At 46.1% G+C, this 27870-nt stretch overlaps 1 protein-coding gene across 8 annotated transcripts in view; it reads right to left on the reverse strand.

Annotated features, from left to right (window-relative positions):
• The window catches only part of SERGEF (secretion regulating guanine nucleotide exchange factor), a 218963-nt gene that overhangs the window by 17237 nt on the left and 173856 nt on the right, over window positions 1-27870 (reverse strand). For 2 of the 8 annotated variants that reach the window (XM_073808658.1, XM_073808657.1), the window contains one exon: window positions 15302-22208. The exons of the other annotated variants lie outside the window; for them this stretch is intronic. In XM_073808658.1, the coding sequence (XP_073664759.1) occupies window positions 22012-22208 (197 nt within the window). In that variant the 3' untranslated portion in view covers window positions 15302-22011. Of the gene's footprint in view, window positions 1-15301; window positions 22209-27870 lie in introns of those variants that run through there. 8 annotated transcript variants of the gene reach the window in all.

The following is a 27870-nucleotide window of genomic DNA, read 5'->3' on the forward strand; positions in this document are numbered from 1 at the left end:
ATTGTCTGATATACACAGTTCTTTCAAAAAAACTCTTTTTAAACAATCTGATGCTTTAAAATGAATTCAAATGAGGCACTCAGAGCAAGGGCAAATACCAGCCGGGCAGGCTGCGGCGTGGCCCTTTCAGAGGAGCATGGGGCGGCTCTGCCAACAGCTTAGCACAGGGTCTTGGGTGACTCACCACCTCTCGCAGGGCCTCCGTTTCCACACCTATGAACCGAAGGCAGCAGCTTTACTGATCTCCAAGGACCCTTCCAGCTCTGATGCTTAGTGTTGTAGGACAATGGCATGTACTTTCTGATATACCCAGGCTGTCATTCACAGCACATCTGGACCTGCTGGGGCTGCAGCCTTGCTGAGCTCGAGGTGGCTCAGGGATACCTCACTGGCTAAAAACAACGCCTCTCTCCCCAGTCACTAAATTGGAATCTCAGATTTCCCAAAGCACTCTCAGCCCCACTACAAACACAAAGGAGGAAGATCAGGGAGTGAGAACGTCGAGGAGAGAGGTGGCTCACATAAGAGCTGCACCCCTTAAGGTGATGGGGCCGTGACCAAAATCAAGGCATTTGAGCCAAGCCCAGTACGCCTCACCTTACTGGGATCATCTCCCAGGAAGAACTACAGACCCAGCAAGACTTCATCCAGTGGGAAGACCACCAGAGTTGGGGTCAGAAGATGGGACCATGCCCCTCCTCCAGCCCCTCCTGCAGCGTGCTTTTGGACCAGCCACTCCCTGCTACCGATCCTCGGGGTCTCCATCCACAACCTGGGATATTATACCGGACAAACCCAGTGCTACGGTGAGACTCGTGTGAGTGTGAATGGAAACATATATTATAAAGCTATACATCATTTACCAGTAATACCATATATTGTGCCCAAAGATCAAGAGGAAACGACCCCACCTGTCCTTTAAGAAATCCACAGGGCTTCCCTGGTGGTGCCGTGGTTGAGAGTCCACCTGCCGATGCAGGGGACACGGGTTCGTGCCCCGGTCCGGGAAGATCCCACATGCTGCGGAGCGGCTGGGCCTGTGAGCCATGGACGCTGAGCCTGCGCGTCCGGAGCCTGTGCTCCACAACAGGAGAGGCCACAACAGTGAGAGGCCCGCATACACAAAAAAAAAAAAAAAAAGAAAGAAAAGAAACCCACAGCTCTGGAGAGTATAAGCCCTGGGTCACAGGGCTGGTGGGTATGGGACCTGAACAGCAAGTCACTTTACTGTGCAGCTGAGCTACACAGGACAGACTCTCGGCTTGGCCTGGTTCCAGTCCGATGGAGACCAAACATCACCGAAGCTGAAAACATTCAACAGGAGCATACAGCCCATCAAAGTGAACAGTTCTTTATTTCGAGCATTCATGCATTCATCCAGTTAACAAACATCCTTCTAGTATCAATTCCAGAGAGAGTAGTATTTGGGTGCCTCAGCTATGCAAGGAAGTAAGAGGAGGAATGAGCAAGGATGAATAAGATAGTCCCCATTGTTAAGGAATTCCCAGTCTCTTAATTACCAACATTTCCTGAGTTCCTACTATATACCAAGAACTTTGCTGTACTACTTCCATGGTCTCATTTCACACTCATAATACCCCAACAGGGTAGGAATGTTCAAGATTCCTATTTCACCCCTAAAGAAGCTGAGGCTCAGGCTCACTGGAAAACTAAGTGATGCAGCCAGGACTCGAACCCAGGTCAGTCTGTCTCAGATCCTAAGCTCTAACCCCTGTCTTCCATGGCCTCCGTATTGCTGGGGACCTTAGGCAGACACCTTCCTGTCTGGGTTTCAGCTCTCTCTGTGGAATGTAGAGGGTCAATGATTCTAGTGGGCGTACTGCAAACAACTACGAACCAAGACAGAAAGCAAGAAATGTCCACCTGACGTGAAGTGTGAGGTGTGGAGATCAGTTCCCATACCTCAGGAGAGGAAGCCATAGGACATAATCTGGGTAGAATGAGGCCAAAGGTAGGACTTTTGCCACATAGGGTTCAAACCAGCAGGTTTCAGAAAGGCATAGCTGACACTTGCCCACCTCCACCAACGTCCATTCTCCCACCAAACTGAACTGCCCATGCCATCTCCACACTCCAGCTACCTCCCCAGTAAGGCCTTTGTCACACTGTCCCCTTACGTTCCCCCATCTCCCCTTATTTTTCTCCTCTAGGGGTCCTCTTCTGATCCTGCAGCTCTCCCCAAGAGACTATAACAGACATTCAAATTCTATTTCATCAAGAAGCCCTCACATCAATGGAACAGCATTTTCCTGGTCCTTGGTACATGGCTCCCTGTCTTCCCAATTTGCTCCGTCTCTAATGGAGAAAGAGCAGTGGCCCTTCTCCATCTGAATCTTTCACAGCAGCAGATGCCAGTAAGGTTGCCTGGAGAGTCTGGAAATGCCATGTTGCCATGGTAACAGCAGACCAAGGTTTGGGATGCTTTATCCCCAGTGAGCTGCCCTGGCAGTGCCATGCCAGGTTGCTGGTGGAATCTTCCTTGGGGAACAACAATGACAACAAAACCCCATTAATGGACCGAAAACTGCTCCGCTGGTGCTGAGGTTCAGCTCCTGCAAACACACTTGTGGGCCTCTCCCCCAGCCCCTTGGCTGAGAAGGGGGCCAGGCTCTGGCTCTCTGCACTGTGTCTCGCTCAAGGGGTAATACGGTTTTAACTGGCTCAGCCAACAAAGCAGGCCCTCCCCCACTCCAGCCCCCAAATTACCACTTCTCTTGTTTGATGCCACCAACCAGGGATCTGCTGGCATGGACCCTGGCAATTAGCACAGCATCTACATTTGTTGGAGAATTAAGAGCCACTGATTAGCCTAATTCCACACCATTTACAGGCAGCAAGTGTCAGCCTGAGATTGGCTTTTCCAAATGGTGGCCCAGAGGGAGGCATGATCATGGCTTGAGTTTGAAATGGAGGCAAAGGCCTGGTGGGCCAGACTGTGACCCAGGAGGGGAGGCAGGACTCACTTCTGGGCCTGAGGACATGTCAGCCACTGCTTCCCCTAGACCTGCTCGCCTAAGGGACCTGAAGCCCAGCAGAAGCTGTTTCCAAATTGAGGTCATGTCTATTTCCAAGTCAATCCTGACCGGAAAGGGAGCTCATTTCCCTTTAATAGCATCCCTGCTGACTCCCACTGGGAATGCCTAGCCATAGGACTAGTGAGCCCTAAACTAGGGGCTTCTGGGGATAGAGGCCTGAGTCAAACTCTAGCTGGCTGGGCAGAACCCTGACATCCTGCCTAGACTCTCCTGCCATCCCACCACCTGAACCTTTATCTGACCCTTTCATCTGTCCCCCAAGTTGCTCTCTGGCTGGACACTTGGAATTTGAATGCCTGATAATTACCTTATGATTCCTCTGTCAGAGCCCTGGCCCGCCTGCTGGAGGACCCCAAATGGGCTCTCCAGGATACTGACATTCCCAGGATCATACAGGCCCCTACACCTCGGATGGCTGATCTCCATCCCCACCTAGCAGGAGCTAACTCCACAGCTGATATGGTTCCCCTGGGTTTGTACCTTCTCCTGCCAGTTTGCTTGTACACAGAATAAAGGGATCATGAGCACATGGAACTAGCTAACTGAATGTGTGCCCACAGACCCCATGGAACTTCCAGAACCTCTAAGGAAATATACAGGCATAGAAGCCTGGCTGGACAGGCCTTGGCGACCGAGCTTGCCTCATGCAAACTCTGTCCTGCTTGAAAACAGGGGCTGAACCAGGTCTTCCCAGCCATTCATAAAACATTTATTGAGTTTTATTTGGTAGATGCCATCAGGGGTATAGGATGAACTGTTCGTGGCATCTGCCATCGAGTCTAGGGGATCAGCAGACTTCCTAGCAGAAAAAGAAAGTTAGGGGAGACAGGAAGAAGGGCATTCCAAGTAGGGAGCACAGTGGGAACAAAGGCCTAGCAGAGGAGGTAGGTGGAGCTTATAGAGCTAATGATGCTAGTTCAGTTTGGAAGAAATGTAAAAAGTGGTAGAAGAAATAAATTTGGGATGAAAGGTAGGGTGCGCATCATTGCCAATGGCTCAGGAAATATCCTCAAAATGCCTGACTGAAGACTTGGACTTTACTCAGGAGCCACACAGAAGCCACTAAAGCTTTCGGGCAAGAAAGCAGCAGAATCAGAGCTGTGCTTCAGAAGCAAAATCTGGATAATAATGATCATCACTGTCATTGTCGTCCTGATAGATAACATTTATGGAGCCCTTACGCTGTGCCAGGCACTTTTCTGAACGCTTTAGACTGACGGTGGAGGAGGGACTAGGGAGACCTGTTTGGAGACAGGAGGATGCAGAAGAGGGATGGCTGGAGAGAAACAAGGAGGTAGGATCCGTGAAGCTGTGGTTAGGGGCGGGTGCTGAGAGGATCAGACAGCCTTAGCCAGAAGACTGGGAGGATGGAGGTCACCTCTAGGTCTAGGGTGTGTGATTCCTTGAGTCATGCGTCCTGGTAGATTGAGTCTAGAATCTAACCCAAAGACAAGTTGAAATATTCCTCTTGTCACCCTGAGTTCAGAAAAACGTTTGGAGAGGAACAGACCACGAACAAAGGGCAGCTTTCCCAGGAAGACTTACCCTTTCACACTCTGCCCTGGTCCTTCTGACCGAGACCTGCTGATAGGAGTGAGAAGGAAAAGACCTGGAGAGGGGTGGCCTCTCCTGGCTTTGACCCCGTGTCTTCCTGGTGGAGGTCCTTCTGCCACGATATACATCAGACTGGGGCGTCCAGGTAGGGAGGGAGCCCTGGTTTCCGCCTGCCTCGTTTGCTTCTCTGTCCTGCAGGTACCACCAGTGCCCCAAGCTCCTGGGGACGAGGGTCCTCAGGTGGAAGGCAAGAGCCGCCTGCTCAGAGATTGCTCTAGTGAGCAGGGCCTCCCTGCCTTGCCAGTCTCTGCCTGTGTTCATACACCACCCTCCCTTATCTCTCCTGGGCCAGGCCAAATCTTAGCCTAGCCTTCAAGGCTCAGCTTAAGTCCTCCTTCCTCTAGAAAGTCTACAACAATCACTCCTTCACTGAGCACTTAGAATGGAAGTTTCAGAGCTGGAAGGGAACGTAGCGATCATTGGCGCAATCCTCCCAACTGTGCAGAAGAGGAAGCTTGGGTCTGTAGAGGGAAGAACTTGCCCAAGAGAAGAGCTACGACTAGATTCCCTGGACAGCCTCCTGCGACCTTCAAGCTCTGGTTTGTTTCGCCCGTCTACGTCACAGATTGTGAGACTGTGGGGACAATGACTTCTATATCTCTGCATCCTTCTCAGTGCTTAGCACAGAGCCCTGGATCGCAGGGAGCTTGGGAAATAGAATCCTCAGTAGCCAAAGGCTCCTGAAGGCATCAGGTCCGAAGGAAAAGCAAGACACAGGTGAAGAAGGGAAAAAACCCTCCTTCCAGCAATTCTCCACTGTTCTGGGATGCAAGCCAAGCCCAGCCACTGGACTGGGGGTGGGAATAGAGATGATGCATTCAAAGGGACTTTTGCATCTGAAAGAGATTTTTGCATCCAGTGCCAGGGTTCTAGCCCAGAGCTTCCTGGGAAAGCAGCTTCCAGAGGCTGGCAGAAGGGTTCATGCTGAGGTCAGCCTCTAGCCTGGGGCATTGGTGATGGTGGTAGCAGCAGCTGAGGGAAGATTTTTCTTTTAAAGCCGAGTCTTCAGACTTTTAGAGCAAAAAGAACCCTTCAAGATCACCCAATCCAATACCTGAATTTTTCGAATAGGGAAACTGAGGTCTTGGTAAGGAAAGGGATTTGATCAGGTCATACAATTCATTAGGGTCACAGCCAGGGCATAGTCCAGGTCTCTTGATCCCAACCCAGGACTCTCTGCAGGGCACCTTTTCTCAGCTGGGTCCTATACAGGTATAGAAGGAGAGCACCTGATGGAGTTAATGGCCACCAGTAAGTTATATGTTGTTTTTTAAAATGTCAAAATTACTGAATTACTGACAGACTGGTGATGTGGAGTTAAAGAAATGTATTGGGTTTGATTAAGCCTCCAGGTGAAAAAGCCACTTGCTTGAGATTACAGAGCTAGGAAAAAGTGGAACCAAAACTCAAGCACAGATGTATCTGGTCCCAAAGTCCTTCCTTTATCCACTGGCTGACGCTGCCACACACGCTGTCTCTGTGCTCAGAACTGAGGAGTAAAGACAGGACAGACGGACAGGTCTGAGGAAGGATTCCATTAGACGGACACTTCCTGGGTGAGCCCCTCTTTGCCCCAGGCCCTGTGCTGGGCACTGGGGACACAGAGAAGAAACGAGATCTAGGAGTGCAGAGACTAGGAGGTGACTTCCAGGGAGATTCTAAACGAGCAGCGACCAAGACTGAAAGAGAAACGAACCCGGTCCTTTAAATTCTGAAGTAAGAATGAGGCTGATGAACAGGACGGTGTGACAGCATGCCGGCGGGTCCTGCCTGAAGATGCATGTGTCCCCAGCCACAGTCATCGTTGTCCTTGCAGCACCCAGCACGGTGCCTGGCACATGAAGGCACTCAAGGCAGAGTTGCTGAGTCGATGTGTGGATAAAGGAGGCTCCTCCCTGACAGGGAGTCACGACGCAGCTCCAGGCCTTGCAGAGGGAGGGTCTGTGCTCCCCCCATTTTTAGAAGGGGCAGGAGGCAGCTGGCAGGTCCAGAAATGCTGACACAGAGAGGGACAGAGCTTTCAGCCGCAACCGATTTCTCCATGGCAACAAGCTGACAGAAAACTGCACAGGAGACTGAGAAACCAGTTTTAAAATAAAGACACGAAACACCCTCAGTCTAACATCACACATGCAAAGCAATAGCTCCTGCCTCTCAGCCCCTTAGGAGGGGCAGGCATAATCACTAGAAAAGGTAGCTCCTTCCAACCTGCCATCCCCTGCCAAGGGCCCCATGTGTCTCCCCTCCTACTGTAAACCTTCCCAGAGCTGCCAGGAAGAATCTCTCTCACTTTGCAGTACATGTTTCAGGGCATTGCACCAAATCTGACAAGCAAGGGAGGAGGCTCCGCCAGGGTCACAGCTGGCCAGGTCCTGCAGCAAACGGGCCATGGCAGTCGGCGTCCTGTCACACCAGAGCAGTGGTGGCTGAAGCCTGGGCGGGGCGTAGGGTGTAGGAGGAAGAGCAGGGCAGAGACCCCTTTCCTCCTCCGTCTCCTGATGGTCAAATCCTGCTTCATCCTTCAGGGCTCAGCTGTATTTGCCTTCTTCTCCCAGGATGACTTAATCACACACACCTTCCACTGTAAATCCAAAGCCCTCTGTTTACATTTCAAATATAACACTTTTCATTATACTCCTGCTTACAGAAGCAGACAGACAATCTGCTCTGCATTACACTTCTAGTTACTTATTCTGCCCCCCAGTAGAGAACCTGGTCCATGAGAAAGCCTCAATAAATGCTTTCCAAATTGAATTAACAGCATGAGAAAACATTTTAATTTGAGTAGCTAGAGATCGGCCCTCCTTCAGTTTCTGGGAGTCTGCTCAGACTACCATTTCCTCCAAAGCCTTGGTGCTTTGAGGGCACAAAGGCAGTGTCACCCCCTCTCCTGTGCTGCTGTCCTTCCTGCTGGGCGCCCCCACTAGCTTTCTGCCAACTCCACTGTGTTCCTTCCCTTACAGTTTCATAGACATTACCATATTCAAAAGGGGACCCCAGAACAAGCTGGACTAAGGATCCTGGGTTCATTGCTAGCTTTATGACCTCCTGTCTGTGTGAACTTAGGCAAGTCATTTAACCTCTTTGAACCTTGTCTGCAAAATGGGAAGAATCCATTTCCATACCTATGCCCTGCCTGCCTCATGAGGCTGGTGTGAGGAACAGAGATTATGAATCGTGAAGATGCTCTGAAAGCCGTAAAGTGGTCTCTGTGCAAAGGTAAGGTGAAATGTTGCTTCCAGCATCTTATGAAAGAGGTAGCTGAGGCCTACACTCAGGAAGTGACTTCCCCACGATCGCACAGAGAGACTGTGGAGGAGCAGAGTCCAGGTCTTCTAATTCTTGGTCCAGAGCTCTTTCCCAACCTTATGCTGCCTTAGAGATCACACCCAGGCATTCTTCAACTTTGGCAAAACCAATTCCACATTCCATTAAAATGAGAAGCATTCTGGATTACCTGCGGAGGATAAATCTCTGAACTGGAACAGAGTCCAGCTCTCTACTTCCAGGCAGAATGCCACCTGAAACATTCTAGGCTGGGAGTTAACTCTTAATCCCCCATCAAGCCTTTCCTTCCAGTTTCTCAGTCACTGCTAACTAACCCATGCCAATAAAGGTCATCATGGCAGCTAACACAGTCTTGCTGTGGCAGATCCCAGGTCTTCTGATGTAACCTCAGAAACTGCAACACTGCACAGACCAGAGAAGCAGATCGGGAACAATTTGGACTGGATACAGAGGAAAACTGGTATGGCTTGGAGTACAGACTTTAGTGGAAAAGCACTAAGGCTACAGTAGGGCTTGACTTGGGATGTAGGGACACGGATTCCCTGGAGTGTGAAGTCAGCAGAAGCAGATCTGAGAGAGACAGGAGGGACACACAGGTCCCGCTGCTCAGAGTCTAACAGCTTCCAGGCCCACACACCAGAGATGTCACTGAGTGAAGCCTCTTCAGACCTCAGCAATGACTTTGAAAAGGAGGAAGGGTGGGAGAGAAGGAAGGAAATGTCTTTGTCTAGAACCCTAACCCTTTCATGGTGTGATGGTTAATTTTGTGTCACCTTGGCTAGCCCATGGTGACAAGTTGTTTTGTTAAACACTAGTCTAGACGTTGCTGTAAAAGTATTTTTAAGATGTAATTAACCTTTACGATCAGTTGTGGTGGGCCTTGTCCAATCAGTTGAAGGCCTTAAAAGCAAAGACTGAAATGTCCTGAAGAAGAAAGAATTCTGCCTCAAGGCTGCAACACAGAAACTCTGCCTGTGTTTCCAGCCTTTGGACTCAAGACTGAAGCATCAACTCTTACCTGCATCTCCAGCCTGCTGGCTTGCCCTGAGGATTTCAGATTTGCCAGCCCCCACAATAGAGTGAGACAATTCTTTAAAATATTGCTAACCTTAGACAGACAGGCAGATAGACAGGAAGGTAGACAGATGATATAGTATATCCTATTGGCTCTGTTTCTTTTGAGAACCCTAATACAGGTGAGGTTGGGTATTTTCATCTAATTTACCTTATTTAATCCTCCAAGTGACCCTGAGAGGTAGGTTTTGCTATTCTGAGGTTTGTTCACAGATGAGGAAACCAAGGCTTAGAAAGTCAAGTCACTTGGTAAGGAAGACTCCAAAGCCCATGCTTCATCAGTTTTACCATAGGGCCATGAAGAAGTAGAATTTCTCTAAAGAACGCTGCGACAAGAATTCCAAACAGTGTTGCTGATTTCCTCTCAGTTCTCCTTTTTTTGGGGGGAGGCAGTTAACGACAACAGAAACCAGGGGTATGAACAGGTTTGCTAATCAAGCAGGAAGACTTGCTTTTGCAAAACACTGTCTTAAGGATTTCCATTCTTCCTGGGGTCTGTATCTGGACCCAGGACTTGGGTCTGCATGGACATTTTGGGGTCTCATCACTTTTAAACCTGAGCCCTGAGTGTGAGTGGTCTTTGCAAGAGATTGCTTCATTTGGCTCCTGCAGGGAAGCGGGAAGCCTGCTCTCCACTCAAGTGATGAGCTCTAATGGGGCTGCTTTCTCTAACAGAGCATGCAGCCTTCCTCTGCCTCTCAAGCTGCCCTTCCTCCCACCCCCAAAAGGTTTCTCACCACCACTGTGTCCCCAGGGAAGGGGGAGCATTCTTCCCCTGAACAACTTTAGCCTGAGGATGGACGAGCCCTCTTTCCTCCATTCCCCTTAATGCAGCTGAGACACGGTGGGATTTGCAGGAGGAAGTTGACTAAATGCTAGGGGCCCCTGAAAAGGAAATCATCACAGCAATCCAAACACTTCTACAGGCAGGCAGGGCTGCCAAGATGAGCCTTCTGACTCTTTAATAACTCTCCCCTCTCTCCAAAGGGCTGGGACATACAACTCCAGAAGCCTCTGCTCAGCTTGCAGTCAACTGAACGTGCAGCGGTTTCCACGTGGTCACTATCTGGCTTATTGCCTCAAAGGTATGGCCTCGCAGAGCAGTACCTCCCAGCATGTTAAAGCCCACATCAAAAATGATACTGTTTGACACACTGGATAAATGTAGACATGGATGTGCAGTCCGAGGACTGCCTCCTGCTAGCCCAGGCCACCACCCTTAAGTGCTGAGGGCTTTGCTGTCCTGACACCCTGGTTGGGAAATCTGTCCTACAGAGTCTTGTCCCACTCGTGGCCTAAGTCAAGAGATCCAGATTCAACTCCACCTCCTGCCTGGGCCAAGCCCTTCATTCCTGGGTCTGGTCTGAGGGTCATGCTTCCTGTTCAGGTAATGGGCTGGAACGTGGTGACAGGCAAATTATATCACCTTTCAGATGAAATCTCACCCCCCTCAACAGGGAAGTAGCTTTGCACATTATAGACCAAAGAGTCCTTCAAGGACCAGGAAAAGTGCTACTTCCCCCAGGAAGCCTGCCTGGCAGGCACACTGTCTCCTGTGTCCACTGAGAGAACAGGGATCCCTCCTCTCCTCTGCTGCTGGAGTTACTGCATCAAAAAAAAAAAAAAGAGAGTTGCCTGCATGTCTACACAGCTGCTAGAGCTTGGGATCACCAACAGCCAGCACTCCAGGGAGACGCAAAAGCTAGTGATGACAGTAATGATAATAACTAACATTTACTGAGACTATACAAGGTATTAGGCACTGCTCTTAGCACTTTACATGTATTTACTCATTCACCATAGCTCTTAGAGTTAGGTCTTATCATTTCACTCAGTTATAGACAAGAAAACCAAGGCACAGAGAGATTAAATTATTTGCCCCATATTACACAGCCAGTAAGTGGCAGAGCTAGGATTCAAACCCAGGCAGTCTGGCTCCATATCATTTAATTCAAACAATAACTCTGTCATGTTAGTTTTATTAAACCTGCTTTAAAGGTTGAGGAAACCGAGGCTTGAGCACTGTGAGCTAAGACCACATAGCTAAAAAGAGGCAAATCAAATATTCAACCCAAAGGTTGCAAACTTTCTCAAGCCCTTCATGGTAGGAATTGTGTTACAACCACGCCAGGCTGAATTCAGGGAGGCCAGCTGACCTCATTTGTCCTCTGGGATGAGAACCAGCAATGGACGTCCACTGCCATCAGAAAGGCTCTGCCAGCAGGTCATTTTGAATGGGTGCAGTTTCCGAAGTACTTTTTATATATGATTATGTACATAACCCATATCCCATTAGAGAGACAGAAGGCCGAGGAGAGCCAGCCTCCTGGGACCATGGGCACACTTTTCTGTTACAGTGCATGGACACTGTGTGGTTGCAGCTTTCTGGGTGTCCACTCAGCCCAGGTGCTGTTCTAGAAATGGTCTCATACGTGAACCCTCTTGTACCCAGGATCGAGTGAGACACAGGAAGCAGTGTCTCCCAGCAGAAGGGCAAAGGCTTAGAGGGTCTCAGAGCTACCATCCCTTTCCTGTGGGGATTTAGGCAAGTTTCTTAATCTCTATGAGTTCCAATTTCCTTATCTGAAACAAAAAAGGAAACGAGAAAATCCTTCCTTTCAGGGTGGTTACAAGAAAAAAAATGAAGTATGAAATTTTATAGCAGAGAAAGAAAATATGTTTACTAAGCACCTATAATGTGCTAGGCTCTATATGTATGTATCTCATTTATATTTCATATAAATCCCATGAGAGAGGTATCTCCACTTTACAGACAAGGCAACCGGAACTCAGGGAGGTTAATGCTTGTTCAGAGCCACATTGCTAGTAAGTGGCACAGAGGAGCTGTGAACCCAGACTCCCTGGCGTGAGCTTGGAGACTTTATCACTTCACCAAACTCCTCTCCAAAAAGGCACAACAGGCTCCCCAATTCCACCAGGTGAATTGAGCCTTTCCCTGCCAGCTTGGCCCTCTCCTGTAGAGCCAAGGCTGCACAAACCTCCCCAGACTTTGTTTCTGTGAGGTTTCCATAAAGTGTATGAACGGAAATTCCATGCTTGGACTTGAGTGATCAAAGAGAAGGCAAAGGGCCCTCATCTCTTCTCTCAGGTTTCTGGTGGTATTCCTCTCTAGCTCTCGGATCTCATGGGAAGGAGGCAAGGCCACTGTGGTAAGGCTCCTGTGGATTGATTCTGGGGAGATGGAGGCTGTTGCTTTGCAGACCCTTAAGTCACCTGTGTCTGGGATGCAGCAGCTGCTGTCATCTGGGAGATGGGTACAGAGATGGGCCCTTGGCAGCACTAGGCCCAGTGGGTGACTCAGCACCATCTGGCCCTGGCCCTCTGCCCCTGCAGGACATACTTCAGAAATTCATGGGTCTGAGAAGTCACAGCTTGGTCCTCGGAGTGACTCTGATGGAGGTGTTTGACCTGGGACTGGCTCTGTGGAGTCCCAGTAAAACTGTTGTGGTTCTGCCTTGTGCCCTTAGCGCTCTGTCACCCAGCCCTATGGGCTCTGCCTAAAAAGATCCAGATGATGTTTCCTTTTCTCCACCATCATTTTTCCTGTCCTAGGTTAGGCCTGCATCCTCACTTACCTGGCATGATAATATTAACTAACAATAATCACTAAGTGCTTCCTATGTGCAAACACCAAACTATGCAGCACTTGAAATACATTTTTTAATTTTTATTCTTTTTAAAAAATTGTGGTAAAATATGCATGACACAAAGTTTACCATTTTAACCATTTTAAAGTGCACAGTTTAGGGACTTCCCTGGTGGCGCAATGGTTAAGAACCCGCCTGCCAATGCAGGGGACATGGGTTTGATCCCGGGTCCAGGAAGATTCCACGTGCCACGGAGCAACTAAGCCTGTGCACCACAACTACTGAACCTGCGCTCTAGAGCCCGCGAGCCACAACTACTGAGCCTGCGTGTTGCAGCTACTGAAGCCTGCGTGCCTACAGCCCGTGCTCCGCAACAAGAGAAGCCACCGCAATGAGAACCCGCACACCATAACAAAGAGTAGCCCCCCTCACACAACTAGAGAAAGCCCACGCACAGCAACGAAGACCCCACGCAGCCAAAATAAATAAATAAATTTAAAAATAAAGTGCACAGTTCAGCGATATTAAGTACATTCACACTGTTGTGTAACCATCACTGCCATCCCTCTTCAGAATGCTTCTTATCTCTTCATAATGAAACTCTGTACCCATTAAACAATAATTTCCCATTCTTCTTCCTCCTCAGCCCCTGCCAACCACTATTCTACTTTCTGTCTCTATGAGTTTGATTATTCTCAGTACCTCATAAGGATGGAATCATACAGCATTTGTCCTTTTATGTCTGGCTTCTTTCACTTAGCATAATGTCTTCAAGGTTCACCCATGTTGTAATATGTGTCAGAATTTCCTTCCTTTTTTAAGGCTGAATAACATTCCATGAAATACATTTTCTTATTTAATCCTCCTAATAGTTTCTATGAGGTAGATACATTTTTATGTCCATTTTACAGAAAGGAAATTGAGGAACAGAGAGTCTAATTAAACGGATCGTTCATCTGGTAGCTAGCAGAGCTGGGATTTAGACCCAGGCTGTGTTGCTCCTGAAACCTGTGCTTTCCCACTCTGCTGTGAGCCCCACGCCTTCTCCCCAACAGCCCTCTTACTTACAGGCCTCCCAAGCTCCATCCTCCATCAAGGTAGTGATCTTTCTAAAAGGCCGATTTAATATTATTATTCTTTACTTCAAACCCTTCCCTCGTTACCCCTACTTACGGTCATCTTAAACTCTTCGGCATAGCATTCAGGTCTGTCCCTGACCCAGATCCTTTTCTGCTTTTCTGGCCTTTCCCCTCCCCTAACCCCCACCAAAACCAAAGTCCTCACCACCTGGACTCTGTGCCTTTTAACCTGCTGTTCTCTATAACTGTAATGTCTGCTTGTCAAATGAGGCAAACTCCTATTCATCTTTGAAGGCCTAGCCTAAATGTCACCTCCTCCTTCCAAGATTTCTCCAGGCAGTTTGTAGAGCTTTTCTCTCTGCTTCTGTAGAACCTGAACGTAGCTCTGTAATAGCACTAATCACACCTAATCTGATTTGTCAGTTTATAAATCTGTCTCCCACAACTATACCTGTGGTTGCCAACATATTTGAGCATAAGGACTCCTTTTTAATATCAGAGAATTTCAGGATCTTTCCATACACACTGATCAAGGCAACATTTAATGACAAAGTCACCATGAATTCAGTAAAGCTTTTTTTTAAAAACATCTTTATTGGAGTATAATTGCTTTACATGTAACCGCATTTGAGTCACCATGATACCATCTATATATTTGAAAACGATGCTGCATGTAGGTGAAGAGAGGAATCTGGGGACCTTGTTGTGTACTCTGGATTCTAAGATACCAGAGCCTACAGTTTGGGAACCACTCCTCTGGCCTGGAGAGTGGGTTTTTTGAAGAAATGGAAGTAACATCCATCGACCCTATTATATTACGAAGCTGTGCCAGTCACTTTGCATTTTTAACTCCATTAAATCTCAAAAAATAGTCTGTATTTTCCAGATAAGAAAACAGAGCTTGGAAAGGTAAAGTATCTTGTCTGAGGTTACACAGTGAGAGAGGCAGAGTGGGATTTGGTTCTCGATCTTTTTCTACTTTGTCACTGCCTTGGGGCAAGGACCACAGGTATTCATCTCTGAGTGTCCGGTGCCTCACTCATGGCCTTGCTTGGAAATGTCTGAGGAACAGATGACTCAAACCCAGAGAGCTCTTCCCTATGCGTTCTCAGGCCCTCTAGCTCGTACCAGAGAGTCTTTGGCCAGACGACCCCGGCCCGCACCGCTGCAGGCAAGCAGACACGTCCTTCACGCAGGAGAGAACCAGAGAAGGTGCTGGGCAAACTCTAAGATGGCAGAGCATGGCCCGCTTCTCCTTTAGGTGCTATTTCCCTTATTTAGTAGGTATCCCTGCCCCGACCCTGGGCTCTGAGTCGCTCTCTTCACTACCAGCCCTCTGCTCCCATTCCCCTCCACCCCACACACTACCTGTCCGGCTCCACGGCAACTGCTGTCAGGTAACAGTACCCTCAGAGTAGTCCTACTGGACCTTTTTTTTTTTTTTTTTAACATCTTTATTGGGGTATAATTGCTTTACAATGGTGTGTTAGTTTCTGCTTTATAACAAAGTGAATCAGTTATACATATACACATGTTCCCATATCTCTTCCCTCTTGCGTCTCCCTCCCTCCCACCCTCCCTATCCCACACCTCTAGGTGGTCACAAAGCACCGAGCTGATCTCCCTGTGCTATGCGGCTGCTTCCCACTAGCTAGCTATTCTACGTTTGGTAGTGTATGTATGTCCATGCCACTCTCTCACTTTGTCACAGCCTACCCTTCCCCCTCCCCACAGCCTCAAGTCCATTCTCTAGTAGGTCTGCGTCTCCATTCCCGCCTCAGCCCTAGGTTCTTCATGACCTTTTTTTTTTTCTTAGATTCCATATATATGTGTTAGCATACGGTATTTGTTTTTCTCTTTCTGACTTACTTCACTCTGTATGACAGACTCTAGGTCCATCCACCTCACTACAAATAACTCAATTTTGTTTCTTTTTATGGCTGAGTAATATTCCATTGTATATATGTGCCACATCTTCTTTATCCATTCATCCGATGATGGACACTTAGGTTGCTTCCATCTCCCGGCTATTGTAAATAGAGCTGCAATGAACATTTTGGTACATGACTCTTTTTGAATTATGGTTTTCTCAGGGTATATGCCCAGTAGTGGGACTGCTGGGTCGTATGGTAGTTCTATTTGTAGTTTTTAAAGGAACCTCCATACTGTTCTCCATAGTGGCTGTATCAATTTACATTCCCACCAGCAGTGCAAGAGGGTTCCCTTTTCTCCACACCCTCTCCAGCATTTATTGTTTCTAGATTTTTTGATGATGGCCATTCTGACCGGTGTGAGATGATATCTCATTGTGGTTTTGATTTGCATTTCTCTAATGATTAATGGTGCTGAGCATTCTTTCATGTGTCTGTTGGCAATCTGTATATCTTCTTTGGAGAAATGTCTCTAGGTCTTCTGCCCATTTTTGGATTGGGTTGTTTTTTTGATATTGAGCTGCATGAGCTGCTTGTAAATTTTGGAAATTAATCCTTTGTCAGTTGCTTCATTTGAAAATATTTTCTCCCATTCTGAGGGTTGTCTTTTGGTCTTGTTTATGGTTTCCTTTGCTGTGCAAAAGCTTTGAAGTTTCATTAGGTCCCATTTGTTTATTTTTGTTTTTATTTCCATTTCTCTAGGAGGTGGGTCAAAAAGGATCTTGCTGTGATTTATGTCATAGAGTGTTCTGCCTATGTTTTCCTCTAAGAGTTTGACAGTTTCTGGCTTTACATTCAGGTCTTTAATCCATTTTGAGCTTATTTTTGTGTATGGTGTTAGGGAGTGTTCTAATCTCATACTTTTACATGTACCTGTCCAGTTTTCCCAGCACCACTTATTGAAGAGGCTGTCTTTTCTCCACTGTACATTCTTGCCTCCTTTATCAAAGATAAGGTGACCATATGTGCAGCATGGGTTTCTCTCTGGGCTTTCTAACCTGTTCCATTGATGTATATTTCTGTTTTTGTGCCAGTACCATACTGTCTTGATTACTGTAGCTTTGTAGTATAGTCTGAAGTCAGGGAACCTGATTCCTCCAGCTCCATTTTTCGTTCTCAAGATTGCTTTAGCTATTTGGGGTCTTTTGTGTTTCCATACAAACTGTGAAATTTTTTGTTCTAGTTCTGTGAAAAATGCCAGTGGTAGTTTGATAGGGATTGCATTGAATCTGTAGATAGCTTTGGGTAGCAGAGTCATTTTCACAATGTTGATTCTTCCAATCCAAGAACATGGTATATCTCTCCATCTATTTGTATCATCTTTAATTTCTTTCATCAGTGTCTTATAATTTTCTGCATTCAGGTCTTTTGTCTCCTTAGGTAGGTTTATTCCTAGATATTTTATTCTTTTTCTTGCAATGGTAAATGGGAGTGTTTTCTTAATTTCACTTTCAGATTTTTCATCCTTAGTGTATAGGAATGCCAGAGATTTCTGTGCATTAATTTTGTATCCTGCTACTTTACCAAATTCATTGATTAGCTCTAGTAGGTTTCTGGTAGCATCTTTAGGATTCCCTATGTATAGTATCATGTCATCTGCAAAGAGTGACAGCTTTACTTCTTTTCCGATCTGGATTCCTTTTATTTCTTTTTCTTCTCTGATTGCTGTGGCTAAAACTTCCAAAACTATGTTGAATAAGAGCAGTGAGAGTGGGCAACCTTGTCTTGTTCCTGATCTTAGTGGAAATGGTTTCAGTTTTTCACCATTGAGGACGATGTTGGCTGTGGGTTTGTCATATATGGCCTTTATTATGTTGAGGAAAGTTCCCTCTATGCCTACTTTCTGCAGAGTTTTTATCATAAATGGATGTTGAATTTTGTCGAAAGCTTTCTCTGCATCTATTGAGATGATCATATGGTTTTTCTCCTTCAATTTGTTAATATGGTGTATCACGTTGATTGATTTGCGTATATTGAAGAATCCTTGCATTCCTGGAATAAACCCCACTTGATCATGGTGTATGATCCTTTTAATGTGCTGTTGTATTCTGTTTGCTAGTATTTTGTTGAGGATTTTTGCATCTACGTTCATCAGTGATATTGGCCTGTAGTTTTCTTTCTTTGTGACATCCTTGTCTGGTTTTGTTATCAGGGTGATGGTGGCCTCGTAGAATGAGTTTGGAGTGTTCCTCCCTCTGCTATATTTTGGAAGAGTTTGAGAAGGATAGGTGCTAGCTTTTCTCTAAATGTTTGATAGAATTCGCCTATGAAGCCATCTGATACTGGGCTTTTGTCCCACTAGATCTTAATGTCTGGTAAAGCTAGGTGTGGTCTTCCTAATGGCCATTTGTGTTTGAAACCAAAGGAGAGATTTCTCAAAACTTCTGGCTGGTCAGGAGGCCATGGGAGGAAAGGAATGTGCTTCAATGTCAGACAACTCCAGGTTTCCATCCCTGGCTCTGCTACTTCCTTTGTGAATGACCTTGGGTAAATCACTTAATTTCTCTGAGCCTTAGTGTCCTCGTGTGGAAAATGAGAATAAAATCTACCCCACAGGGTGAATATACACAGACCTTACACTCTTGGACTGTGTGGTGGGATGAACAGTGGCCCTCCAAAAGATACGTCCACATCTTAACCCCCAGAACCCCTGAATGTGACTTTATTTGGAAAAAGAGTCTTTACAGGTGTGATTAAGTTAAGGATTTTGAGATGAGAAGATTGTCCTAGATTACGGGCATGGGCCCTAAGTGCCATCGCAAGTGTCCTTTTAAGAGAAAGGCAAAGGGAGGTTTGACACACAGAGAGAAGGGGAGGGAACAATGTGACCATGGAGACAGAGACTGGAGTGAAGTCAGGGAATGCCAACAGCCACCAGAAGCTGGAGGAAGCAAAGAATGCATTTTTCCCTAGAGTCTTTGCAGATGTACCTAGATTAAGGACCCTGAGGGGAGATCATCCTGGATTACCCAGGTGGGCCCTAAATTCAAAGACAAGTGTCCTTGTAAGGGACAGACGAGGAGACATAGGCACACAGAGAAGGCCGTGTGAAGAAGGAGGCAGAGACTGAAATCTGCATCCACAAGACAAGGGATGCCTGGAGCCACTAGAAGACTGAAGAGGCAAAGGAGGATTCTTTCCTAAAGTCTCCAAACAGAGCCTAGCCCTGCCAACACCTTGTTTTCAGACTTCTGGCCTCTAGACCTGTGAGAGAATACATTTCTGTTGTTGTAAGCCATTCAGACCATGGTACTTCATTACTGCAGCCCTGGTAAACGAATACACATTGCCTATCTCCCTAACATCGCATACCATCCCTCGTCTCCTGCTTTATGTCAGAGCCATACAGACCATGCGCATGAGAAAGCAAGCTTCAGGGGAGTGAAACTTTGATTTGGTCACTGTTATAACCCTAATTATTAGCATGGTGTCAGGTCCATGGTAGATGCTTTTTGCATTTTTTGAATAAATGAATGAATTGCAGTTCTCAGAGGGCAGGAGCTGTCTGTGATTTACTTCTATATCCTCAGCACCCAAAATCCAGGACACATGCTCCATATATGTGGAACTTCCTCCCCTCCCATCCATTCCAGCACTAAAGGGGCAACTCTGAAAAAAGGGGCAAATCTTACCGGCCTAGAGCCCAGAGATAAGCTTCCAGCCTCCAAAGAGCCCATGAGCCCTTTCTAGACCTTGTTTCCAAACTACCTCTAAACAGAAGGCTTGGAGAGAACCCATGACTGCAGAATCCTGGGGAGGATATTGTTTAAATAAACCGAGACTCAAGTCACCAGCGTCTGGCCTGGGCTGGGCCTCTGGGACCTGAGCCGGCAACATTTCATCATTAGGAGGAAAGGAGATGACAAACTCTTTCCTGAAAGAACCCAGCAGGCAGTCAGAATTACGGGATGTGGTAAATAAAACCATTATTTCCAAATACATATCCTAGGCAGCACTAAATGCATTCTGCGTATCACAGGCAAAACTAAATTTAGAACTGGCAGTTTGAGTCATATGCTGATTCCTGAAGAGAAAAACTAAATTCAAGGGGGGAAAAATGAAGTGAAATATGAAAATAAAAATGCAGTCTTAGTCCCTCAGAGCAACCTGTCAAGAGAGGTGAGGGAGAAGTTTCCTGCAGAGAATTGTGGCTATAGAGGAAGTCCAGTCGGGTGAGGGCTGGGCCCTGCTGGGTGCCACAGCAGCAGTGGCCTCTGAGGAAACCTCTGGAAGACACCCCTGTGTGGAACTGCAGAGGCAGGAGGGGACGCGGCATGCTGAGCCACAAGGTGGGGACACTGTCTCCAAAGCACCGTCACACATTGTCTTACTGAAGCCTTTTCTCAATCCTGCAGTGAAGGCGCTGTCACCCCATTGCACAGTTGAGGAACTGAGCCCAGTAGGGTGAAGTGACTTGCCCAAGTCATACAATGAGTGAGCAGGAAAGCAGGGATTTACTTCAAGAACCTTTTAATTTTAGAAGAGTGTTAGATTTACAGAAAAGTTGAAAAAACAGGTAGTTTACGAATACCCCTCCCCCCGGTTGCCCCTAAGATGTTAACATCTTACATCACTACAGTATGTTTGTCATAACTAAGGGACCAGCATTGATACATTACTATCAGCTAAATGCTACACTCTGTTTAGATTTCACAAGTTTTTCCCTAATGTCCTTTTTCTGCTCCAGGATACGGATACCACATTACATTTAGCTGTCATGTCTCATTAAGCTCCTCTGGTCTGTTATAGTTCCTCTTGCTTTCCTTGTTTTTGATGATCTTGACAATTTTGAAAAGTACTAGTCAGGTAGTTTGTAGGATGCCCTTCAATTTGGCTTTTTCTGATGTTTTACACATGGTTAGGCTGGGATTATAGGTTTTGGGGAGGAAGACCACAGAGATGAAGTGCCCTTCTCATCACATCATATCGAAGGTACATAAAATATCAACACGATTTATCACTGATGATGTTAACCTCTATCACCCAGCCAAGGTAACGTTTGCCAGGTTTCTTCACTGTAGTTTCCCTCCTTTCCACCACTCCCCCTTCCATGGTCCAGTCTTTGGAAGCATGTTACTGAGCAGAGCCCAACTCAGGGAATGGGAAGTTAAGTCCCCGCTCCTAAAGCGGGGAGCCTCAGCATAAATGATTTGGAATTCTTCTGTATGGGAGAGCAGGGATTTAGATCCAGGTGGGAGCTCACAGGCTCTGAGAAGTGGGACTGTTCTTGTGAGTGAGAATCTCATTTCCAGCTTCCTCGTTTCCCAAAGTACTCATGTTTCTTAGGCATAGACTACTGGTTATCTACTCAAGACTCATTCTCTCCAAATTTTATTCAGGGCAGCCATGTGCCCGGCTAAAAGACTAATTTCCCAGACTTCATTAGGTTAGGTGTGGCCATGTAACTAGGTTCTGGTCAGTGGGTTGCAAGCAGACATGGCTGGGCACCACTTCAGGAAAAGTGTCTTAGCAGGTCCTCTTTTTGTCATTTTCCCTTCTATGTGTTTCATGCCTGAATGTGGATGTGGCAGCTAGAACTCTAGCAGCCATCTTGAACCATGAGAAAACCTTGATGATGAAAGCCTATGCTAAGGAGAGTAAAATAGAGAGATGGAGATTACTGGAAATAATCCGTGCTACCCATAGAGCTACTACACCAGCCCTGGGCTGAATATCACCAGACTTCTCATATGTGAGTGTGTTAGGCTCCCTGGGCTGCCATAACAAAATAGCACAGACTGGATGGCTTAAAGAACAGAAATTGATTTTCTCACAGTCCTGGAGGATAGAAGTCCAAGATCAAGATCAGGGTTAGGGAGTTACCTGGTGGCCTAGTGGTTAGGATTCTGGGCTTTCACTGCTGTGGCCTCGGTTCAATCCCTGGTCCAGTAACTGAGATCCTGCAAGCCGTGCAGTGCGGCCAAAAAAAGATCAGGTTGGTTTCTGGTGAGGCCTGTCTTCCTGGCTTGCAGATGGCCTTTCCTCTGTGCCCACATGAAGGGAGAGTGATCTCTGGTGTCTCTTCCTCTTCTATAAGGACACCAGCCCTATCAGATTAAGACTCCAGCCTTATGACTCAATCTTTGTTATCTCCTTTTAGGCCCTATCTCTAAATACAGTCAGATTGGGGGTAAGGGCTTCAACCTATGAATCTTGGGCAGACACAATTTAGCTCATAATAGTGAGAGAAAACTGACTTCTCTTTTTTTTAAGCCATTATTATTTCTGGTGTCCGTTGCTATAAAGCACACAAAATTCCTTACTGATAGACCTCCAAAGTCTAAGGAACATTTTCTAAAGCTTCCACCTTGATGACCTTGTAAGCTGAGAGTCCACAGGAAAGTACCAAAGACACCACCCTTTAAAAGGTCATTTTGGGGTTTCCCTGGTGGCGCAGTGGTTGAGAGTCCACCTGCCGATGCAGGGGACACGGGTTTGTGCCCTGGTCTGGGAAGATCCCACATGCCGCGGAGCGGCTGGGCCCGTGAGCCATAGCTGCTGAGCCTGTGCGTCCGGAGCCTGTGCTCTGCAGTGGGAGAGGCCACAACAGTGAGAGGCCTGCGTACAGCAAAAAAAAAAAAAAAAAAAAAAAAAGGTCATTTTGAATGCTGATTCATTAACATCTTTCCAGACACTAGGCTATGTGCTGGGGACACTGCCATAACCAAACACGGTCCTTGACTTCTATGCACTTACAGTCTTTACTGATTTACTTACCCTAAGCCCATCTCTTTCCAAAGGGAATTCCTATAATATAGTGAGTAAAACAGAAGTGGAGATTCAAAACCATGAAAAGGAGGAGGATCAGACATGCCAGCTCTGGGAATTTATGTACGTGCTGTGTGTGACTCAAGCATTCAAGTTGGCTTTGAGCTTCCTAGGAGCCACCACAAAGTACAGAGTGTCTTGGTCCTGTTTTCTGAAAGGAGAATGAATCCTAGTCATTCATGGAAGTCAGGTGTGTTTTCTTTCCTGACCAAATTCCAGCCAGGTGACTTGAATGTCCTGGAAAGTACTATTTCCTGACCAAAACCCCAATGACTGCTCTAAATTCCATGAACAATGCATTAGCTCTTAGACACTCATCCAATAAAGCCAGAGAGTTCCATGGTTTACATACATGGTTTCAGTTTCCTATTCTAGAGCAGAGACCTTACTGAAGACCATGAGTGATCACTTTCAGACGGTGCAGAGAACAGGGGTTGGTAAATCCAGAAAGCTCTGAGGCTTGGACATTAGGTGTATGATTTTAAGAAGAAGAAATAGCAAGAAGATAGGGCCTCATAAAAAGGCCAGGGTAGATGGAAAGATGAAATACCAAGAATGAAGTCAATATGACTCACCCACCCATAGAGTTTCCTTCTTGGTATATCACAACAGGTGGCATCTTACAAGAGAAAGAGTATGGGTTTGAATCCCAGCTCTGTTACTCACTAGCTCTGTAATTTCAGGGGTGTTAACAGCTTAGAGCCTTCGTTTCCTCACGTAAAATGAAGCTGATATCTACTCACCGTGGGGATTAAATACAAAAACATACATAATAACTCTGCCACAGTTCAATCATAGTAACAACAGCCTACATATAAAGGCCTTATCTGTGCCAGGCACTGTATTATACACTCGACATGAATGAGCTCATTTAATTTTCACCATGAGGTACATGCTACCGAAGAATTAAAAAACTGTTGGTTTTTCCCTAAAGCTGTGCCAAACCACATCCTTGGATATTTTTGGAAGGAGTGTACCAGTCCTTGGAAGGATTTTTGCAGATCCATTCCATGCAAAGCAGCTGTATTGACATCCATTTTGTAACTATCTGTAATCCCCAAAGTTTGCTGCAACTGACACAGAGCTTTAACTCTTGGGCTCCCCAGTGGGAGTTTGCAAACTCAAAGAAGCCCTTACAGGGACTTCCCTGGTGGCGCAGTGGTTAAGAATCCGCCTGCCAGTGCAGGGGACACGGGTTCAAGCCCTGGTCTGGGAAGATCCCACATGCCGCGGAGCAACTAAGCCCGTGCGCCGCAACTACTGAGCCTGTGCTCTAGAGCCCATGAGCCACAAATACTGAGCCTGCGTGCTGCAACTACTGAAGCCCATGCACCTAGAGCCCGTGCTCTGCAACAAGAGAAGCCACCCAGTGAGAAGCCCGCGAACCGCAATGAAGAGTAGCCCCCGCTCGCCGCAACTAGAGAAAAGCCTGTGCGCAGCAACAAAGACCCAAGGCAGCCAAAAATAAAAATAAATTAAAAAAAAAAAATGAAGCCCTTACCAAAAGGCTCTTTCCAAGCCCCATTTATGGTATGAAGAAAGACACTGAAGAACTTGGAGCATGCTATTAAAAGAAAGTGACCAGGCTGGGAGGATGGGGGGAATGGGGTTATTGTTTAATGGGTACAGAGTTTCAGTTTGGGAAGATGAAAAAGTCCTGGAGATGGATGGAGGTGATGGTTGCAAAACAAGGTGAATCTACTTAATGCCACTGAACTGTACACTTAAAATGGTAAATTTTATTAGGTATATTTTACCACAATAAAAATAGTAATAGTAATAATACTACTACTAAAGTAACCAGAGTGGTAGGGGGTCTAAAAACCATATATGATGGAAAGCACCTGAAAGAACTCAGGTATTCTGCAGGCAAAAGTTTTTGAAAGCCCCTGGTTTTCAGGATAATGATAATATTATCCACTACTTATCAAGCACATCATATATGTAGGCACTTCAGCTATATCATCCTTTATTCTCCAGGTTGGCTCTACAAGGCATTTCTTGCTTAGAGGGATCAGGTGACCAGCCCAGGATCACACAGCTAGAAAGTGGTAGAGATGAGATTTGAACCCAACCAGTTCCATATACCATGCTTCTATACCATGCTGCCTCATTCAAATATTGAATAGATACTTGGATATTAAAATGCTGAGATTTCTTTTAGTCTTAAGATTTTATTATTCTGAATTGGGGTGTGGGGGGTAGGAAGGTCAGACATCCATTTTCTTGAAGGCTCCATGCACTGTCAGGGCATATAGGTAAACCTGAGCCTACTGATAGGTACCCTACACTCCAGGGATAACCATTCTGATGAGAGGAAACTGGAAGACCTTTGAGATTAGAACCTAAGGCAATACTAGTTGATGCTGCCACGAGCTGCATCGGCCCCATGGACCACAACAAGCTCCCATGGCTGGGGAGGAGGCCATCGGTCAACAGAGAACACACAGCAAGCTCCAAATACAGCAAAAGCTACTGAAAGCACTTCTCCCCCACAGTGTAGTCACCATAGCCCAGGAGAGAAATTTCGAAGAGTAAGAGGAAGGAAAAGGATGAAACAGAGGACAGATAAGAGACAGGTGAGAGGGTTCTGAAGGCTACAACCTCTGTTTAAATCCCAGACTACTGTTCTACTGGGAAGAGCAGACTTGTCATCACTCTGAAGCTGGAGCACAGTCTCATGACAGCCTGGGGTGTCCTCAGAAGTCTCTTGGCATCCCTTCTATTTTTCAGTGACCTTCCTCCTGTCACTGAATCTTCCTTTCTACGGACAAATGGACTTGGGAAATGGTCCTCAGGTATAAGTCAGTATCACACGCACCCAGTTAACAAAGGTATTATGGTAGAGTCAAGGGAAATGGGTTTTCTATAATGCTGGCTATTGATCTGAGGCCCCTGGACACTGACTCTGCCTCTTCCCCACTGGACAAAATGTAGACTTGCTGACCCTGAGTTTCTTTCAAAAAGCAGGAGAGACTTTTGTAGGAGAGATGTTTGTAAACATTCTCTTAAAAGAAAACAGAAATTGTTTTAAGTTCTTCAAGAATGATGAGCCAAGCCTTGAATAAAAAAAAGACCTGTTATGCCACAAGAAGTGGCTATTACCTGGATGCAGCAGGACCTACTCTGCATGGCCAGTGCCATCAGCAGCTACATGCTCCGTTACAGACCCAGGAGCCAGTGAAGGAGTGTTGAGACACCCTGCATCTACTCCTGTCCTCCCTGCTCCCAACACATACCTGTATCCTTGAGTTACTAAGTTGGGAACTCAAAATAATCTTATAGATGTGTGTGTGTTCCCACCAATCCACAGACTCTTGCTGCATTTCCCACATTCTCCTTCAAGAATTACCTTGTTTCACTGATCCTACTGTACTTACTTGTAAGGTGGGACGCATCTGTATGAGCTACACGGGCTGCCCCATGTTGGCAGGGGGTCACCTCCTGAGAAGGATTCTTGGCATCCTGAGCAGAGCTGTGGCTGAGCGGCCTGCCACATGGATCTAGTTGGAGTCGGCTGGGCTCCACTCCACACAGTGCTTGGCTGTCGCCTGCTCACTTTGAGTGGAGGATCCGGCACTTATTTTAGGCTCTTATAAATAATACATTTTGTCATCTTGATTCTTCAAGGCCTTCTTTTAAGCTATTTTTTCCCTCTTTGGGAAAACCACTTTTACACTACGAGACAGAGCTGTTCATAAATCAAGAGGAGCTCCAAGTGACCAAAGATTGAATTCCTGAATTCCTGATTTTGGAGGGAGTAAGCAGCCACCAAACCTGATTAGTCAAGGAAGAAGCTGGCCTCGTACAGGAAGAGCATCTTACTTCAAGTATGAAAAAAAAATGTTCATAATCTCTCTGATTCCTTGTCCTCTGATCCAGGAAGTCCTAGTACCAGACCTTTAAATACCACTTTCAACCCTACCTTCCTGAGTCCCTACAGGTTGGTATCTCAGTAAAATGCTAAAGAGTCTCACCATCTGTAAAGTGGAGACAAGGCTACATGCCTGGCATAAAGTTAAAGCTCAGTGTGTGAGCTCTCTGACTCTCCTTGTCTCCTGCAGCTCTCAAGAAGACACACTTGTACCTTGAAAAATTATCATTGTTTCCCCTCTTCATTGGTCATGAACTACTCAAGAAGTGTTCTTAATTAATATGGTACAAAGAAGCCCAGCTGTACAGTGGACAGATGCTGAATTTGGAATTGGAGAGACCAGGGCTTGAATCCTGGCTTATTATGTAATAAACCAGGATAATCCTATACTTGTTATGTGATCTTGGGCAAGTTCCTTAATCTCTCTGGACATTAGTGTCTTAATCAATAAATGGGGATAACTCACTAACTTCAGAGTATCTTTCAAACTTTAATGTACATATGAGTTACCAGGGAATCCTGTTAAAATACAGATTCTGACTCAGCAGACCTCAGGTAGGGCCTGAGGTTCTGCATTTCTTTCCTTTGGTTTTTTTTTTTTTTTTTTAGTTTTTATTGGAGTATAGTTGATTTACAATGTTGTGTTAGTTTCAGGTGTACAGCAAAGTGAATTGGTTATACATATATCCACTCTTGTTTAGATTCCTTTCCCATATAGGCCATTACAGAGTATTGAGTAGAGTTCCCTGTGCTATACATAGGTCCTTATTAATTACCTATTTTATATATAGTAGTGTGTACATGTCAATCCCAATCTCCCAATTTGTCCCTCCCCGCCCTTACCCCCTGGCAACCATGAGTTTGTTTGAGGTTCTGCATTTCTACTCAGAGCAGGCCAAGGTCGAGGTTGAGAACTTGGGGATCACCTTTGGAGTAGGAAGGACATGCCTGGTCAGGACACTTTATAAATTTTGAAGGGCTATCTCAGTTTAGGGTCTGATTCCCTACCTATTGTTGTTCTACCTTAAAACACTAAGAAGGCCATTATACAACTCAACTTCGACTATGTATTAATCCTTAATTCTTTACAGATAAGCAAAATAGTAATAATTTATGTAAAATAACAAGGACTGGGGAAAACCACTTGTCACCAATCCTCTTCCCCCGAAAAAACAACTAACCAACCAAGCACAACACCTCTCCTATCAACTAGCTGATGTAAAAGGCAAACAAACAGGGACTTCCCTGGTGGTGCAGTGGATAAGACTCTGCACTCCCAATGCAGGGGCCCTGGGTTTGATCCCTGGTCAGGGAACTAGATCTCACATGCATGCCACAACTTAGTGTTCACATGCTGCAATTAAGGAGCCTGTGTGCTGCAACTAAGGAGCCTGCCTGCCACAACTAAGACCCGGTGCAATCAAATAAATAAATTTTTTTTTAAAAGACAAACAGAAACAAACAAATCTCCAATAGAGCTTTGTTTGGGGGTAACATTTGGCAGTAACAATGTAAACTGCACGCTCTCCAAAAAAAAAAGCATTGTTTTAAACCCCAGTGTTTATGACTAAACCTAAG

This window comes from Tursiops truncatus, chromosome 8 (assembly GCF_011762595.2).
Source record: "Tursiops truncatus isolate mTurTru1 chromosome 8, mTurTru1.mat.Y, whole genome shotgun sequence".
NCBI classification, from domain to species: Eukaryota; Metazoa; Chordata; class Mammalia; order Artiodactyla; family Delphinidae; genus Tursiops; species Tursiops truncatus.